Source organism: Gallus gallus, chromosome 18 (genome assembly GCF_016699485.2).
Source record: "Gallus gallus isolate bGalGal1 chromosome 18, bGalGal1.mat.broiler.GRCg7b, whole genome shotgun sequence".
In the NCBI taxonomy this organism is placed as follows: Eukaryota; Metazoa; Chordata; class Aves; order Galliformes; family Phasianidae; genus Gallus; species Gallus gallus.
The window spans coordinates 764,966-784,442 of record NC_052549.1 but is presented as its reverse complement, the minus strand read 5'-3'; the positions used below and the strand labels follow the sequence as shown (position 1 = coordinate 784,442).

Genomic DNA, 19,477 nt, shown 5'->3' with positions numbered 1-19,477 from the left:
CTTAATCTAGACATCTAGACACTGAAAAAAAAAAGGAGTTCCTATGAAATGTGGTCCAAAATCTTAGTTCTAGAGTACTCCACTTTTCCAGTGCAATGATACCAAATCATAAAAAAATCTACCTCAAGCCCACAGGCATTTCTGGTTCAAGTCCACTTCTGTTCCAGGACAAACAGCTGTACCTTGAAAACGTGAAGAGGGGACCACAGGTAACCCCAGATCCACAGGATCCCTAAAACAGACAGACAGCAGAGCTGTCTCAGTGACTCTTCTCCTAAGACACTGGGGCATGGATGAGAATGTATCCCAACCTAAAACTAATTAGTACTAGTATTCCCCACTGCAGTTGCAGTGAAAGCTTCATGATATAACAGGCTGTTTTTGTAGAAATTCAAACAGAAAAATTGGGGGGGGGGGGGGGGGGAAGGAGTCTCTGTAACAGGGAAGGAAGTAAGATGCTACCATGTTTATTTTGAACAGCTGAATTTGTTACAAGTGGTTGGAAGAAGCAGATATTTGAGAGAGTAGATAAAGGTTGGTCTTTTCTGTTTTGGAGCTCAGCAACTGCAAAAAAGACAGATGATGGATGATGACATTTCCGATTAAATCATGTGGGGTGGACTGGAGAAAGCAGCGTAAGGTAGATTCCCAACTAGGGACTAGGATAAGCAGTCCAAGGTAGATTCCCAACGAAAGAACTCGAGCACAATTGGTTCTTCTTAGAGGTATTACAAATATGACTACAAAACCCATATGTAGCTAAGAAACACTAAGCAGGAGGAGTCAGAATTGCTAGACTGTGCTGGTAAGAATGCTTTTTAATTTCTTTTGGAGAAAAGGAAGGCTATGTGCTTTCAAATGGTTTTGCTCCTGCAGATGTTACTATTTTTCCCTTCCAGGAAGGCCTTCCTGCTCTGCTCTGTCCAGGACAGAACAGCTTGGAAAACCCTTCTGTTCAGTGCACCACTTGCTCCTGGTGCAGCACCTTGCACTGGAAGGCAGACCGCTCAGACCCATTAGTTTGTCTATTCCATTCTTCTATATGAGTACTTAATCTCTTGGATCAGTGGGCATCCCAGAAGCTGAACCCCAAATCTGTTACTGCCAATCAGGAATGTACAGCTATACATTCTTGGAAATTTTGCTTTGACAGTGCAGAGGTGAAGCACTGAACTCCATCAGTGGTAAATAAGGATAAGTAAATAAGGTAAAAAATATGGTAAATAAGGGTAACAGAAAAAAAGGCAAATAAACATTGATTGTAATTCTGTGTGTCAAGTCAGAAAAGAGTTGAATAGAAGTCACCGGAACAAAATAGACCAGAATTATTTGTCACATATCTGGATTGCCAGCATAAACTCCATGAAAAATTACAACTTTTACATTACCATTTTCCAACCATGGCAAATAAGAAGGACAAGGAACAGATACTTTTCCTGGGGTTGAGTATGGCCAGCAAACAAACTGATCAAAAGTCCCATTACAACGTATTCCTGGGGAGAGAAGCAAATAGATGTTTTAAAAAAAATGTTTCAGACAATGGATGATGATGAAAAACGTGTACCATTTTAAGTAACCTGCAAGCATGTGGATTCATTCTGTGTGGAGTAAATATCAATCCTATCACATGAAAACAACATACGATCACTTGTGCTCTGGCACGAAAAGAGTATTTAGAGAATATAACAGACTTCATGCATTCACAGTGCTATGTTTGGTGAACAGTGCAGAAATGGCTGCTGTTCTTTTTGCCTTGATGTACACAACAGCAACATGTTCCACATGCTTCACCATGGGCTAGTAGTGTTGTTTAAAATCATCCCAAGACCTCTGTTTTCTAAATGTAACAGCTTCCAACCATGCTCTCAGTCACTGTGTACACATCAAAGACTGCTGATAAATAGAAGATATTCCACTTTTTGTGACCCCTGTGACACCAATTCTCAGCTCAGATAATCATCTTCTCTGGTAGTGACTTCTGTTGCTCTCTCAGTAATAAAGGATTGGGAGCTAGCAGCCTCTCAGACCAACTCCATCAGTTTTAATCTCCACAGATACCACATCACTCACAAGACATAAGGTTAAGACAAAACACTTCAAACTGCACTTCAACATTGCTGGTTGTACTAGTTTCTGGGTTTTCTAGTTTTCAGTCTTTCTGTCACTTTTTAGGATAAGTTGAAGTTCTCATCTCTGAGCTTCACAACTTTCTGTCCATCCAAGGTAGAAGAATATATCCTGCTTTGTTTTCCGTAATGATCAGCAATACTTTGATGATCTTGGTGGGAAGAAGAAAAAAGGATAATTGTGTGCTTTCTCACCAGAATCTTTTTGGCGTGCTTTTGCTAAAATACATGGACAACATGTAGATTGTTAATGATTCTGCTATACCTTTGAACCTGTGACTCCATCTGCCTTACGACCCACACAGTTGTTAACATTTATAGATGTATTCTTATTATTCCTTTCCCTCATATCTCATCAGGGATACAGAATTCAGGTAGTTAGGACAAGTATGGATTATGTAGGCTGACAGGAGAAAAATAGTTTTTACTTTATTCCTTGAAAACTGGAGTTCTGAGTATTAATAGTTCTTTTACAAACCACTGTCTTGTGATATCCTGCTGTGTGTCACTGCTGTTTGGCTTCCTGGGTCATTTGGATTGTTTGCAATTGCCACTTCCTACCATAACACACTCCTCTTTTGCACTTTGTTCATGTGCTTTTCTGACAGGGTTTCAGTACAGATCATTGATCTTTAGCTTCTTACCACTGTTTAGGGAAAGGAAGAAGAGAAGGGAAGAGAAGGGAAGGAGTAGGAAGGGAAGGGCTTCCAAGATGTGAAAGGACCCAAAAAGCAAAATAATACTCTGTGATTGAAAGAGTATCTCCATAGATGTCTTTCTTCTTGGCTTCATGACTCTCCTAGGGTATATTATGTCCAACCTGAACTGGTGCAACTTGAAGCCATTCCCTCTAATCCTGTTGCTAGTTACATGGGAGTGTAGGCTAACACCCCAGCTCACTACAACTTCCTTTCAAGTAGTTTAGAGAGCAGTAAGGTTCCCCCTGAGCCTCCTCCAGCCAAAACAATTCCTGTTCCCTCAGCCACTACTCCTAACACTTGTGCTCCAGACCCCTCACCAGCTTAGTTGCCACACTCTGGCCACGCTCCAGGGCCTCAATGTCTTTCTTGTAGTGAGGGGCCCAAAATTGAACACAGCACATGAGGTGTGGCCTCACTAGAACTGAGTACAGAGGGACAATCACCTGCTTCTCCTGCTAGCAAAACTATTTCTTACACAAGCCAGGAAGCCATTGGCCTTCTTGGCCACCTGGGCACACTGATGGCTCATGTTTAGCCAAGCATTGACCAACACCCCCAGATCCATTTTTTTCCACATAGTCTTCCAGCCCCTCTATCCTAAGCCTGTAGCACTGTCTGGGGTTGTTGTTGTGGCCCAAGTGCAGAACCTGGCTCTTAGTCTTGTTAAACTTCATCCCATTGGCCTCAGCCCAGCAATTCAGCAATGAAGAAGGAGTTTCAGTTCTAAACTTTGTCTGGCAGCAGGCCTTTTGAAATGTGACTGGATGAATCAGCCAAGAACTGAAGTAGGATGGAAGTACAGTGAAAAATCTAGGGCAACAAAGATCTTTAGGGCAACAAAGCTGGTGAGGGGTCTGGAGCACAGACCTTATGAAGAGCGGCTGAAGGAGCTGGGGTTGTTCAGTCTAGAGAAGAGGAGGCTCAGGGGAGACCTTATTGCTCTCTATAACTACCTGAAGGGAGGTTGTGGTGAGCTAGGGGTCAGCCTCTTCTCCCGGGTGACTAGTGATAGGATGAGAGGGAATGGCTTCAAGCTGCGTCAGGGAAGGTTCAGGCTGGACGTTAGGAAATACTACTTCTCTGAAAGGGTGGTCAGGCACTGGAATGGGCTGCCCAGAGAGGTGGTGGAGTCACCGAGCCTGGTGGTGTTTAAAGAGCGTTTGGATGTTGTGTTGAGGGACATGGTTTAGCGGGAACCATTGATGAAGGGTGGATGGTTGGACTGGATGATCCTGTGGGTCTTTTACAACCTTAGTTATTCTATGATTCTATGATCTGTGGATTATATGTCTGCCTTAATAATTGAGAAAGGGAAAGCAAACATAAGCCTTAGAGCATCCAACCACAAGTAAGAGATGTGGATTCTGTTCCTCCCTGTGCAACTTTTCAGGAAAAGACTGTATCCTCTGAAGCTATTCTTGTCTTGGGTCAAGAATCCAGAAGTAATAGAGACTGGAGAATAAATACAGAACTGTAAAGTAAGGGTTACAAGTGCCAGGTAAGCATGGAGAAACCTGGTCTCCTTGTCTTATTTTGACTAATGGCTGAATTGCAAAATGGACAAGCAGTCCTGTGAGAAGTGAAGAGACCCCAGCTGTCTTGCCTCCTTTGTTCTGTGTTTTTGTGGCTTAATTTCTAAAGGAGGAATGGGAGTCATCTTCTTTTCCTTTGATGACTCATCTTATGCTTAGTACAATTTCCAGAAATAACTGCTTGTCTTCCTTCAGGCTGAAAAAGGGAGTGAACACAGGTCTCCTTCATTGAAAGGACCTCTTAGCTATGTAGTCTGTGATGTATCACAGCAGTAGCTCAGGTCCAGCTGTTCTATGGCTCATTTCAATAAAAAATAGTTGAGGACAAAGGCAGCCGTTTACTTCATGACTGCATATTTGTAGGTCTAGTTATAACTGACTGTTTACATTTAGAACTTAAGAGTCACACTTCTGTGATCAAGTAACATTATATGAATATTTGCATTTTCAGCAATGCTGCTTAACGCATTTCTTTATTTTGCTGTTTGTACACTTACCAGTACCTACAGTTGATTCCTGTAGCATTTTCAGACATTCCTGTTTGTATTTATTCCATCCAGTAGTTGTTTTTTCCAGCAGAGATCCTTTGGCCTGTGAGTAAAAAAAATCTTACATGGTGAAAATCAGCTAGAGTGTTGTGGTCTTTTAGTGGGCAAGTTTCTATCAACTCTAACAAATTAAGAGGCGAGGAGAGGAGCAAGGAGGAGGAGAATGGAGGCATGTTAGGTAAGCAGGGATTTTCCTCCCTCCCTGGGAGGAAGAGATTTTATCGGTTGTTTTCTTTGTCTGGACAAGGAATGTATTGCCACAGAAATCTACCCAAGCTTCATAAAATCCTTTTAAAAAATACACACAGATACTTAAACACTGGGAAAAAAACAACAAACAAACAAACAAACAAAAACCCAAAACAAACAAAAAACCCACACATTTAATTTCTCCACTGTAGAAAATATCTGCTAAGCTTCAAAACTTCTACAGTATTTCCAGACCTTCTACATACATTTCAGCCAATCATTCTCATGTATTTATGTTTCTCTTTCTGCTGGATTAACTTTGGAATTTGATTGATGACAACTTTGTGGGCTGTTTATTTTTACAGTATTTTTGAAGATAATCAAGCTTACTTGATTGAATACTTCAGTAATAATTTGAATAGAAGCGTAATGAATAATCAGTAATATTTAGCTATTGTTGTCTCTTCTCCAGTTCATTCTGTGCTCCATTTCAGCAACTCAAAGGATCTTCCTGTTGTATTCATGATTAGGGAGAAGATCAAGAAGGCCTTTAAATTCTGAAAAACTAGATTTCTGAAGAATATGATCTAGAATAACTGCTTTGATCTTGTCTGCTTAAAGAGAATACAACTAAAAGCACTACAAAAACAATCTCTCTTTTAGTAGTTTAGTGTAGTACAGGCTCGACTTCAGATTTATTCAGTTTGATGACAGCAGATTCTTTGGAGTGCCTGAAAAATCAGTTCTCTCAGCTGCTCCCTGCAGAGTTGGATTTTTAAGATGTGGACAGCACTGTAGCTGCAGAAACATATAGATTGGAAAAGATCTTCAAGATCATCAGATCCAACCATCACCTAACACTGCCAAGTCCATCACTGAACCATGTCCCGAAGTACCACATCCACAATTTTCTTATATTCTTCCAGAGAATTTAAGAATTTAAATTCTCGGGGAAGCTTTTCAAATGGCTGTTCACCCCTTTTGAGAAGAAACTGGTTGGCAACCGTGCACATAGCAGGGAGGTTGAAACTAGATGATCATTATGGTTCTTTTCAATCCAGGCCATTCTATGATTCTTTGATTTTATGATTGTATGACGTTGGCTTTCTTGGCCATCTGGGCACACCGCTGTCTCATATTCAGCTGGCTGTTGATCAATAACCCTGGAACCTGAGATGCATCAGAAAACTGATATGGAGAAAGGAAAGAGACCTAGTTGTTATCTTGAAAGGGTGAGATTTGAGATGTAGATATATAGTTGCTAGTGGAGAGGAGGAAAAAAAAAAAAAAAGCTAAGATAAAATCTGCTATACATAAAAAGCTACATAAAAAAAAAAGTAAGAATTCCCAGTGACGAACGGACTTTAACAGTGATTTCATATGAAATGACTCTTGTGCCTAGGATGCAGTGGGCATTTGTGGCAAAAATCTTGTTAATGTAAGGGTTACTGTTATTCTGAGAGGACTCATAATTTTAACTTTTTCTCTGTCTTTCTGATGCATCTTATTCATACAATGCTCTCCTACTGCAGACACCTTCAGAGAGCTATACTTGATAAATACTGTTTAGGAAAGGAATGGGTAAAACAGAAGAGCTAAATGCAAAATTGCCTTGCATCCTGTTAGATTTGGTCTGTTTAGGTAATGCCCAACTAGGAAAATTGCAGTAGAGAAAGGATGTTGCTAGACACTGCTTACAGTTCAGTATCAGCATGATGATTTGATCATTATTTATCCAGTGAAAGAAATACTGGCCAACGCAATCTCTGTATAATATGCCACTTGGTCTCCTGAACACCAGGGCTTTGAGAGGCCAGAGGCAGGCAAGTAGTCCAAGAGCAATGTCATTGTGTGTCACCAAAACAGAACAATTCATTACTGGTTGAAAATGTTACATACTCTAGTGAAAACTGGGAGGACAATCCAAAAAAAGGTTTTCTAAAAAGCAGTAATTCTTGCACCAAAAATATGCTTTTCAGCTACCCAGGGAAAAGCCATTTCCTTTTACCTGGACTAAAGCCTTTTCAGAAAGTACCTTTCACATGTGTATAGTTGTACTTGTCTGAGATAGGTAATGTACCAAGAGCTGAAACAACCAACCAGGACACCCTACGGCTGTGAACTTCACCTGTAATGCATTTTTTGAACCTAAGTTTACCAAAAAGGAAAGAAAAGTAGTATTTATGTATATTCAAAACAGAACAACAGTAAGTGTTATCTAGTTGCTTTTTGAGACCTCCCATTCTTGCATGGTTTGGCTGTGTAAGATGTTGTCTGCTCACTGCTCTGCTTTGAGACTCTCAACTAATTTCCAGACACCCTACTTTAAATTCCAGGCAGTAGGAAGATGATAATTTTTCTTCAGCTGATGGGGTTGCAAGATAAGGAGAGAATATTTACAGCAGCCATGAGAAAAGAACATATGTTTCCAAAACACAAATCTTCTTGACATTTCCCTCATGTGGGCCTCAAAATGCTGAGAGCCAGGGGAGATTCTTCAGATACTCCTTGGTCAGTGAACCTCATCTGAAGAGGCAAAAGATATGATGACGCACTTGTAGAAAGGATTGCTTGATTTAAGGATAGCACTTCTGTTTCTAATAAACAAATGCATTAAACAGCTAAAGAAACACAGAGGAAGCCTCACGTTGGCAATCTGGCTGCTTGTTTGGTTCATTTTCTGGAGAAATTGCTGAGAATCATCCATGAAGAATCTTAGTTAACAAGAATGAGGAGCACCCCAGGTACAAATGGCTATTACAGTTCTTTCTGGAATTGTCAGTCTGCAGAGCATTATGCAGACTCAGATGTACAATACCTGCTCACTGTTGGTGTAAATGTTTGTGAAATGCCTGGTTTTCTACCGTAAGACTTTCTGATGAAACAAAATCAAGTTGATGGGAATTAAGGACATGGAATGCCTTGGTGTGCTGTGTCAGTTTAGCTAAGTGAAAATAATTCAACAAAAATAGTCCATGTCATGATTATTCATTAGGAAGGAGTGGAGGTTCTCTTAAAAGACCTACAGCCTGAGACAGTGTGAGGAGTACTGCAGCAGCTGCTGAGATTGTGTGCATTTTTCCTGCCTTTATCATGTGTAGTAGAGGATCCAGTTCTGTAGGGGTGCTCTGAAAGGAGCGCTCCCTGCATCGGGTCTGATTACAGAAGAGAGGGTTTTTTTATTATTTTAATTTTGGGCAACTGCTATCAAAACTTAGATCCTACAGTGCATGTTCACAAGCTTTCAGGTATACTTACAATGATCTCATAGTCTGACAACATGCAGCTAAGCATGACTTTTGATCCCAGTTTTACATTTCAACAAGAATTCAGTCACATTTAAACTGGACTTTAAGATCAGAAAAAAATAAATTCCAGCCTCCAAGACAAAAGCTGAGAAAGTCTGTGATCTTTTGACCAAAGCTGGGCATTTCTTCATTTCAGGCTTTCTGAAGTTTTGCTGGTAGCATATGAACACCTCAGTTCATTGACACTGAAATGTTACCAAACCTCCCTGGAAAGGTCTGTACCTTCATTTGGTTCACTCAGGTGCACAAAGCTGCACAAAGCTGACCCCATTGTTTAAAAATATGTTGGATGCAGTAGATAGCACTGCTGGAAGTTCCCCCCTAAGAAGTAGGTTATTATAATAGACCTCCAAGTTTGCTAACAGAATAATTGTAATCCATGTATTCTTTTAATAACTCACTACTGTGTAATCAGGTTTGTATCTCTTTAATTTCTTTAAATTTTAATAACACGGAAGTCATTAGGAGATTTTCAGTTAACATTGATGGTACCGGCGCTTTGTTTGAGGCATTGTTTGAATTCAAAGATTCTCAGAAAATGGAGAGCTGCGTCAGTTCTCTATTCATTTACATGAGAGAAACCCTAGGTTCAGAATATGTGTCTCCTGGTAATTTTTTATTAAAGAAAGAAAGAAAGAAAGAAAGAAAGAAAGAAAGAAGGAAAGAAGGAAAGAAAGAAAGAAAGAAAGAAAGGAAGGAAGGAAGGAAGGAAGGAAGAAAGAAAAAACAACAACAAAAAAAAGGAGCAAAATTTCAATATTTACAGCACATTCACATGCAATTGTAGCACGAGGGGTTAGAAGTAACTTATTAATTTCAGTGTAAAGTAAACCTGTTCAGTTGTGCTCATTGCCTCGTATACTTATTTCACAGATGACTTCCCTAAATTTGCATATGATTTTTATTTGGATGAATTGGAATTAACTTCAACACATTAATATATGTATCTTTTTAATTTACTGAAATAAAGGTATATATTCATGAATAAATAAATAAAAATGAAAAAAAAAAGAAGAAAATTTCCTCGAACTGAGTAACACTGAGGTATTCTGTCCTTAAATTCTAAGAACTCTCACAAATTTCAAGACAGTACAGATGAAGATGAAAGTTTTTAATTTTTCAGAGATTTAGAATAAGAAAGAAGTGACCATTTTGCTAGAGCACTCCAAGAATTAGAAGTAACAATTCTAAATAGTTTTGCTAGCCTGATGTTATAAGCTGAGGTGCAGAACAAAACCAATAACATCAACTTTCACAAATGTGAGAAGCAATGCCTTCCCTTCTTATATTTTTAAAAGGCTAAATGATAGCACTGTAAAGTAGGCAACATTGGGATTAGAATCTGATTGGAAACAACAGTAGAAAATAAAGAATTTTTACAACAGTATTGATATATTTGTAGAAAATTCAAAAAATGAAACTAGTTTAATAATGACCAATGTCATTATGAAAAGAGACTGCATAAATAACTGTAAACATGGTTTATTCATGGTATGAACCAGCTTTTATAGAATAAAATTGTAATATATCACCTATTCCAAGTGAGTTATAACACATCATTCTATTGCTTCTCAGACAAAGATTCTTATTACTAATTTTAACAAACATTAGTTGTTATATCAGAAATGTTTTTGAAACAAACATGCAGGGAAGGCCAAAATGCTGTGTGATATATAGTCACTTTTATATTGATAATTATTAATTATGGAATTGGCTTACCTGTTTCACTAGAAATAATATCATGACTGAGCTGGCAGGTATGGGAGATATTCCGGACCAGATCCCCATGCTGGAGCAGAGACCAAAAAGTATAATCATGCCCATTTTAATAAATTTGTTCACAGTATGCTGCTGTATTACTGTACAATAGACCAACTGTATCACTTGTTCCCGTGTAACAGATTTAAAGTGTCTTCTTTTATTCTTCCATTTCAAGAATCTTCTTAGAAATAAACCAGGAAGTCTACTAAAATGTCTAGGCTTGATGGTCTCCGGCTATGTCTTGTTTTTTTATTTTTTTTCTGATTAAAGTCACAGAGAATTTACTCTAAACTTCACATGAAGTCTGTTTACTGTAGCTTGTTCTTTAGCCAATAAGAACTCACAAAACTATTAAAACATTAAGAAGTTGATCGCATTCTCTTGAAACTTCATGGGAATTTTGCCAGTGACTTTGTGAGAATGGAATACAGTTCCATAAATATATACATATGTTTATACATGTTAATAATATATGTTATATATTATTAAAAGATGATCTAGAGTGTAGAAAATCTGTAAAAACTTACTGTTGGTTGGTAGGAAGAAGCTCGGTCTCAGTAATAGGCGTTTTGATCCATCCTAATCAATACTTTGTCAAACATGCACAGTCAGTGCAGGATCAAGGACAATCTAAATGCATAAAAACTGACATAGTCAGCAGTTGAAGTTTTACAATAATTCTTTTCATATTCAGTGTATGTGATACACAAACCCAGGAAATTAAAAATATTTACAATACAAAGATTTTAGGGCCTAGTTTCTACTTTCAGAGGGCAGCATGGAGACTCAGGCAGATGTTTCCTTCTGCACTTCCAAGAGAAATGAGACTTGCAGCTATTTGTACAGAAGGAGGCTCCACTTCTCTCCCTGAACTCATGGGCATCCCATCCAGCTCAGCCAGAGATGGAGTAGAGATGCACCACTGAGACTGTGGAAGCAGTGGCAGCCCAGTTTTCACTGCCATACATAGGCTTGAAGCAAACTGCAGTGCACCCTTTCAAGCCTGTTCAGTAGTAAGTGTGTCTGAATCTCTCCCTCCTCATATGCCCCAAATTTGGCCTAGATGAATCAAAAAGTAGGGCATGATGTATAACCATATCTCATCTTTACTTATGGCTTGGATGTGGTACAGAAATTTTCTGGGAACAAAATATGAAAGTTCTCTGGAGACAAGCATTTCAGGGTCAAAATGGACCCACCCCATGCTAGAGAGGTCTGTCAGAAAGGACATCAGCTGCTTTCATCGTATTGTCCGGGGCCAGGGATTGTTCTCCTGAGTACCCATCCTCCCCAAGCCATGGGCAATTCTGAGGACTAAGGAGCGGCACCACAAAACCCCTTTAACAATTGCTCAGCTGTGTATTGTTAGGAGGGATAAACACAAATTTTCTATTTGCTCTGTAAGTAAGATCAGCTCTGTAATAGGCTACAAACAGCAAACCTGAACAGTGCTCTGACATTAGAACTCTTTTGAGATCACCATAAGAAATGTCTCAATGCTAAAGAAGTCCTGGGCTTGCCTGAGCTGCATTGAGTGATGAGGGATTGTCTTGGGTGATATCCATGTAGGTCTCTATGAAAGTAATGCTTCCTATTTATTTTCATGGAACCTACAACTGATACAGTGAGCACAGTAACTCTGAAAAAGCAAACTCTCAGCTACAAAACACTGTCTTTCAACAGTCACCACTGTTGGCTATGCATTTTCACCAACTATGAACAAGAGCCTGCATGTTGCACTCCTCAAAAGCTGCTCCAGCAGAGGTGACCCACTGTCAGCCCTGCTGAAAAACACGACCCAGTGTGCTCACATCCACTGTTTGGTCTCCATAAATGTTCAGAAAGCACCGATGAATGTTAACGAGTGCAATTTTTTCCATGTGGAGGAATCCAATTGCACAGCTTTGCTTTATACACACTTCAGTGTCAGGGTTCAATTTGTCAGAGTGCTCCTCTGCTGCCATCTATCACAGGACAAAATGTAATGGAATCTTGGTGGGAAGGTTCAACTTCTACTGCCATCCCACCAACGTCTGCCTCTGATATCATCAGTCAATATCATAAAACAGGAGGCATTACTTTCAGAGCAGCTCTTGTAAAGTAAATAATATAGTTAATGTATATAAGTAACAAAACTTATTTAAACTTTTAATATTTTTAATTAAAATGTTAAAGAAAAGAGAGCAACAACACCATAAAGCTAGGGGAGTATTTGACCCCATCACGGTGAAACTAATACGTGTCTGATTCAATGGCAGTGGTTACAATTCTTTGTGAGATCTCAAGGCATTTGTCAAAGATTTTTGATGAAATTTTACTCTTCCTGTACTTCACCCTTGACAATAATTGTTTACAAATGTGTGTACTTCTGCAGCGTCTGATGCACGGATTCAGATGTGAAAGATCCAAATCCTTTATTACAAGTTCTCACATCACATATATTCACAAGTTTTCTTTTTTTAGCTTTCCCATCCACCCTTACAACTTTCTCATCCACCTTTACATGTCAACAGTGTATTCTACAAACACTCCTTTACCGTTCATGTGGGTGCTTATCCAATCGGAGCCATGAGCCATTCCTTCTTCTAGGGATGTCCTTGGTTCTCATGCTGTTTATCTTGCTCCACAGCTGCTGCTCTGCACAGTTTTTCTTGTATTCCCATATACTTCCAAAAAGCGATGACATGAAGAAGACATGATTGTGATGTGAAGGTAATCTTTCTCTGGTAAGACAGATCTTATAACAGTCTGTTAAAGAGACATAATCAAATTTTTGAGTTGAACACCTGATTGCAGCTCTATGCACTTCATCTGAAAATTTGTAAATAGTGTATTTATGTCAGCTGAAAATGGAGTCACAAATATAAACTGATGATTTTTTTTGGCCATCTTGAAACCTACTCTCAAATCCTCTTATCAAAACTGAAAACAAGGCTGTTTTTTTTGTTTGTTTGTTTTGTTTTTTTTTTTTTTTTTTTCCATTTGCAGGACTGTGTTTAGTCAATGTATCAGAATGCATAAAATTGTTTGCCATAACTTGAGTTAGCACTGCACCATGTCCTCCCTATGTCCTGGTTTCAGCTGAGATAATAACACCAGTGTTTGACTGTTCTGTGTGTCCGCAGCCAGGCATGGCCACTCTGTGGGGCTGAGCTGCTGCCATGATGGTGCAGGTCTGGGGCAGCTGCAGGACAGGCTGTGCTGGGCTGCATGAGGCCGCAGGCTGTGGGTTGGAGATGCTCAGCCTAGACCTTAGATGAGGAGATCTGCAGGATCTTCTGCAATGCAACCTTGTGTCTCCCAGGAGCCAATTTATAGCTGGCATCTAGCAGCTGAGGGTCTGTTTTCAGTTTTCAGCTTCTACAAGTTGTTTGTAACTGCTCATCTTCTAAAGTCATCTGAAAGTTATGCTTGATCAAATTCTGTGGTCTCTGTCTGGTCTCCCTTTAGAATTAACACTCTCAAGGGCTCAGTCAGTGAAGGAGACCCATATTAAGGTATCTTTTTCTCTGATTCCTGCTGCTACACCGAGGTCCAGCTGTGTGTCTGCTCCTGTTTTCCTCCCACCATCATTTATGGTATTGCTGCTTTTGTACTTCTTGATGCCTATATCAGTATCAGTTTCTTTGGGGTGCTCTATCAAAAGTATCATCCAGAATGTGGTAAACAAGTGTCCTCCTTGCTAGAAGTGCTTATAATATGATTTCTATGTGATCTTCCTGCACAAACAAGGGTATATAGTAAACTGCTTTCAGCATCTTCCATCTTGATTACGCGCTTCCCTTTTCCATTTCAGATAATGATATTTCAGGAGAATTTCAGTACAAGGATATGGGAGTAGTGCTGCAGAGATAAAAAAAAAAACCCTGTGTTTGTACTCAGAACACAAAAATATTTGTATTGTTCAGATTGTCCAATACAGTTACTGTAAAATAATCTGTAAACCAGGCTCGTGTTTTAAGATAGAGTCCTGCCTTTGCTCCATCCTTACAGTTGACCAAAAGACAAAGTCTGTTTGGAAATGCTATGATATGAATGATAAACTGCTAATATTCAGGAGAGAAAGCTATCTGACAAGCAACCTTGTTCCTATCTTTGAGCTTAGCCATTCATCAGTGAATATTAGAAAGCCTGCAAGGCCAAGGAGTGGAAAACTTTAGGCCTTAGATTGTGCTATATAGGTCCTCAAGGAGCTCTGCTGAATGTGCATCAATCTCATAGCGCTACTTAAAGTGGAAATCCTTTGACAGAAGGATTAAACAAATGGTGTATGAGGATACACTTCCACCTCTGCCTGCAAACCTAGGGAGGACTAGGCACTGATGGCTCCTTGTCCAGCGTTCTTCAGAGACTGCTCCCCATTCCTTTCAGCACAAGTGGTGGGAAATGCTGTAATGCTGTGAAATACTCTCATCTCCTCAAGTATTTCTTTAAGATAAGATTTATGACTGTATTGAATTAAATTCAATGCTCTTTGTTACAGGAGCATTTGGAACTGCAAGATTAATTTTATTTATTTGTTAGGTGATAAATGTAGAAGCTTCATCAGTTTGACTCCACATGCCGATTGAGATAGTAAGTGTATTTTGTTTTTTTAAATATTTTGTTTTTCTGATTATATATTGGTATGCTTTACAGGCTGCCCAGGGAGGCTGTGGATTCTCCCTCTCTGGAGATATTCAAGACCCGCCTGGATGCCAAGCTGTGCAGCCTGCTGTAGGGAGACCGCTTTGCAGGGGGATTGGACTCGATGATCTCTAGGGGTCCCTTTCAACCCCTACAGTTCTGTGACTCTGATTCTGTTATGCTTCTTATACTTCTATGTTCTTTGTGCCTTTACTCCTGTGACTCTTGGGCCAAATTATAACTCATTATCTCTTCTCCTCATATTTATTTCACAAGATATTAGTACAAAACAACACTGCCCTAAATCCTTAATCTCTTCTACCACATGATTTCCGATTATGCCTCTGTCTCTGCTTTCTGCCTTAACTGCTAAGCTGGTGCAGTTCACTGAGGAGTGAAGATTAGGATGGTAAATGCAGGCAGGTGTTTCACTAGGCAGATATATATGTAGCTTTGTAAATGATTGTTTCAGAACAGATACAACAGTCCCAGAGGATGCCAGTTTCAGTCCCAGGCACAGACAGACGGCAGAGAGCCTCAGTAGCATTTTTTCTCAGTTTTCTCTCTTTAGTTTTCTCTATTACAGCATTCAGTAGCAATTACTGGTGTGAAGGGACAAGAAAAGTTGCCAAACCTTTCTGCGTAGGACAGGCCAAAGGGGATCACTGCATCCGTTTTAATAGCCCTGATGCCAACAACAGCAACGCTGTGCAATATATCTGGGAGACAGGAGATGACAAGTTTGTTGACCGAAAGTTTCATGCTGGGATTTGGTATTCGTGTGAAGAAGTTATAAATGGGGAAGGTGAGTAAAAGCACATAAACTTACTTTAGAAAATACTCAGAGTTCTTTTTACTTGTTTGATGTCAATTTCCTCTTTGCTGCTATATCATGTATGTATTTTAAAAGAATAAGTAGCCTTTAAAAGTTGATCTTCTCTGGGAAAGGGAATCTTAGAGGATACTCCCCAGTCAATTTCTAAAAAAATTCTAATAAATTCTGTAAAGAATTTTAAAGTGACAGACCATCGTGCAGATCAAGATTTTTTTTTTTATCATAAAAGGGAAGTGTTTTATTTTCTGATGTTGTTACTCTCTTAGGCAAAAATAACCTCCATCACGGATGGGCCAGGATCTTTTCAGTGGTGTACAGTGACAGAACAAGTGGCAGTGGGAACAACTGCAGCACAAATATGAGGAAGAAGGTCTTTGCAGTGAAGGTGGGAGAGCCCTGGAACAGGCTGCTCAGAGAGGTGGCGGAGTACCCTATTCTGGAGATACTCACCTGGTTGCCTACCTGAGCAACCTGCTGTAGGGAACCTGTTCTAGGGGGTATTGATCTAGATGGTCTGCAGAGGCCCATTACAAACCCTATGGTTCTGTGATTCTGTTATATTTGCCTTGAATGATTGCCCTGTAGCAACATAAAAACCAAATTATTTAGATTTTCATTTTACCAGTTAAATCTGTGAGACTAAGGTTTTTTTCATGGATTTCCTCTTAAATACAGGCACTCTTTCTTTCTTACTGCGATCTCACAATTCATAAACCAAAGCAGAATTATATTATTCTCACACTCCTAAAACAGAATTTCGAAATTCATGAATCATGAGAGCTGGCATATAACCGTGTTTCACTCTGACTACATAAGTATCAGTAGAATGGGAAGAAATTACTGTGTAAGAGATACTCTAATTAATTTTGTATCTTTGTATATGGGAACTGCTTAACTGATTTGAGAATAGGGTTTATATTGTGAATTCAGGTTGAAGTGAAATTGTTCTTATTGGTCTGATCAGTTTAGGAGTGCCAAATTGAACAAAACTAGGATTCAGGTCAGCTGTCATCTGTGCAACAAAATACAAATATTCTAGAAGTCGTATGTCCTGAGGAGTGAGTTCTGTCAGAAGATCTTGTACATTACGCAATTTTAAAGGATTTAATGTCAAAGATCAGAGCAAAATGCGTCTCTCACTCAAAAGAAAACAACAAAAAAAGACATATTTTAGGTAGAGATTGCTGTAGATACTGGGTTCATAGAGTGGATCTGTTGGCTATGGCTGTTTTTGTTCATACTTGGTGTGGTTAGTAGCTGAAAAAAGCCCATCCTCTGTTCTCGGAACAGACCATAATTAATTCCAAGAGCTTTGTTCAAAGCATCTACACAGGGACCAGGAGATCACATGGGTTTGAAAATCAAAACTTACAGATAAAAAAGCAATCAAGCTTGGAAGAAATTAGTGTGAGCAGCGGCCTTGTTTCTGTAGAGGTCTTTTCCAACCTTAGTGATTCTACGATTCATAACTGGATGGAATACAGTCTTTCAAATTAACTGTTCATTTTCAATTTCTGGCTTTCACGGCTGTAACCTTTTGGAAAACACTTCAAAGACTTTCTCTGTCTCCCATAAAAATGTAATACTATTTCTGCTCTGAAACAGGCTGGGAGGATCCCCAGGATCGATCTACGTATCAGGGAGTATGTACACACGCAAATTAAATAGAGTTTTTCCTGGTCATCTTAATTTGTGCTTCTGTGGTAATTTTTTTTTCTGTTGAACAGTTTCCTTAGGTCATTGCAGAATACAAAATAATGCAGAATGTTCTTTTAAAATTATTATTTTTAGGTGAGAAATGTAGAAGTTTTATCAGTTTGACTCCAGCTTCTGATCGAGGTAAATATGCAATTTTTTTTACAATAAAAAAAAAAAAACAACCATTCTTGATCACATTTTCCAATGTAATAAATATAGTGTATTTTGATTTGAAAAAAAAAATTAAATCCCATATAGTTTTTATTCTTTATTTAGCTTTTTCCACTTAAAAATGAAACCCATATGATGACTTTAAGTATACGTCAGTGTCCTTTGAAACCACTCCTTTTGAATACCAACTTAAACAAAACAAAACAACAAATAAAAGTATTTTGAATAAAGATACTGGAAATTAGGATTTGTAAAGTTTTGCTGTCTATTTTCTCATACCTCCAAATTCATTCAAGAACTCCACAGCTGACACTGTGCTACCTGGGAAGGACAGAGAGACAGCAGCATATGAATGGGGACAAGCAACTTGCTGTCCCTATTAAATCCCGGGGGACTTGGGAGATGTGCTGTACACCAAACCAATTTTGAGATGAATCCTCTCCCTGTATGCTACACATAGCTCTAAGTAGGTATTTCCATTCATCCGGGTTTTGCTACCCAAAGATAACTGCAGAAAGCATGGAGTAAACCTTGTTCTTTCAAAGAACTGTTCCTTTCCCTACAAAACCTGCTTGCAGATGCCATGAAGAGAGTCCCCTCCAATGTTAATCCCATCATTTTAATTGTTAGACCAATCCAGAAGCGGCTGATCCGGAATAAAGTCTTCTCCAAGGTTTGCAAATACGTACTAGAAAAGTACTCTTGTCCAAATAGCCTGGATTTGCATTTGCAACTACCGGGGGTAGCAGAAAGACTGAATATCTGAGGGCTAGCCCCTCTTCTCACCTCTGTGCAGCCATGTCTCTATGCACAAATAATTCAAGATGTTTGTAGCATGAGCAGTAGGTTTTGGGCCTGGGACTGAGAGCTCCTCACACCTAGAACCAGTGGTGGATGCAGTACTGAAACACCTCCATGAACAGGACATTGGCCCCTGGTCTCCACAAGTCAGATTAAGACACCTAAGAAAGCACCTCTGTACCTGAATACTGCAATGTGAAAATACCTCAGGGCAGTGAAATCCAGTGTGGAAATGAAGGTTTTTGCCCTTGTTCCATCCCACCTTGCACAGGAAGACAAAGCTTGTGTTACGTATGGCAGCTGTGTGCACAAGTCTTGGGATGCATCAAGCTGAACTGAACATCCCAAGGCAAGGTAATATACATAGGTGCTCAGTGCACGTGCAATGATGGCTCACTACTGAAAAATATTTAGATGCAAGGTCCTATTATTGGACCATACTGCTGGTAAATGTATCATTCAAATTTCCTGAACAAAATAAACTTTTTTTGCTGAGATAAACATTTTCTTGAGAAATACAACTTGCCCAGGATCTCCCATGCATTGCCTGACCCACTCATATAGTGTACAAGTATGTAGTATTTAGTCAATTACATGTCTTAGCAATGTTTCTATTTTTAATATATGATTGTTAGTATATATGTATGTATATATACCTGGGGTATATATATCTATGAAATCACTTTATGGATATGCAGTCAGATGTCTGAAGACACAATAACTTGTTTTTAAGAAGGTTTCTATGGTTCAGTGACCAGTTGTTGGCCAGTTCCTGCTACAATCTGGACACAAGAGGATTGTGCCTGCTCCTGCCTGTGTGACATTAGCATGTGAACAGTAAAACAGTGATGTAACTAATAGATAACTAGAGAGAGATGAACTAACAGATGAATCTCTGTGAAAACTGGAGATTGCCTAGGCATAAAGAGACAGCTCTGTCCAAATAGAAAGAGCTTGTCTGGTGAAAGACTGAAAACTGAAAAGGAAGATGTTTGTTAATGACTAGGGTAACTATTCAGTGTAAAAACTGCACTTCCCCACCTTGCACTGTGAGCTTCTTCCATGTACAGAAGGAACGTGCAAAAGCTCTTTCACTACATGGCCAAATCAGTAGAGGAACAATAAGTTAGGGTAACTATTGAACTTGAAGTCTTCTTATTGATGTTAAAATAGCATTCTCA

At 39.2% G+C, this 19,477-nt stretch overlaps 2 protein-coding genes across 6 annotated transcripts in view; one reads left to right on the top strand and one right to left on the bottom strand.

Annotated features, from left to right (window-relative positions):
• Positions 1-10,979, bottom strand: part of GLP2R (glucagon-like peptide 2 receptor) — a 43,718-nt gene extending 32,739 nt beyond the window's left edge. For 3 of the 5 annotated variants that reach the window (XM_040649524.2, XM_040649526.2, XM_040649527.2), the window contains exons 1-3: positions 10,124-10,406; positions 4,857-4,950; positions 1,389-1,493 (exon numbers count right to left, since the gene is read on the bottom strand). In XM_040649524.2, coding sequence (XP_040505458.1) covers positions 1,389-1,493; positions 4,857-4,950; positions 10,124-10,228 — 304 coding nt within the window. In that variant the 5' untranslated portion in view covers positions 10,229-10,406. 5 annotated transcript variants of the gene reach the window in all.
• GSG1L2 (GSG1 like 2) overlaps positions 5,046-19,477 on the top strand; it is a 29,969-nt gene continuing 15,537 nt past the window's right edge. The window contains exons 1-3 of the mRNA XM_040649962.2: positions 5,046-7,840; positions 12,795-15,596; positions 17,418-17,465. Coding sequence (XP_040505896.1) covers positions 15,251-15,596; positions 17,418-17,465 — 394 coding nt within the window. The 5' untranslated portion in view covers positions 5,046-7,840; positions 12,795-15,250. The remainder of the gene's footprint in view (positions 7,841-12,794; positions 15,597-17,417; positions 17,466-19,477) is intronic.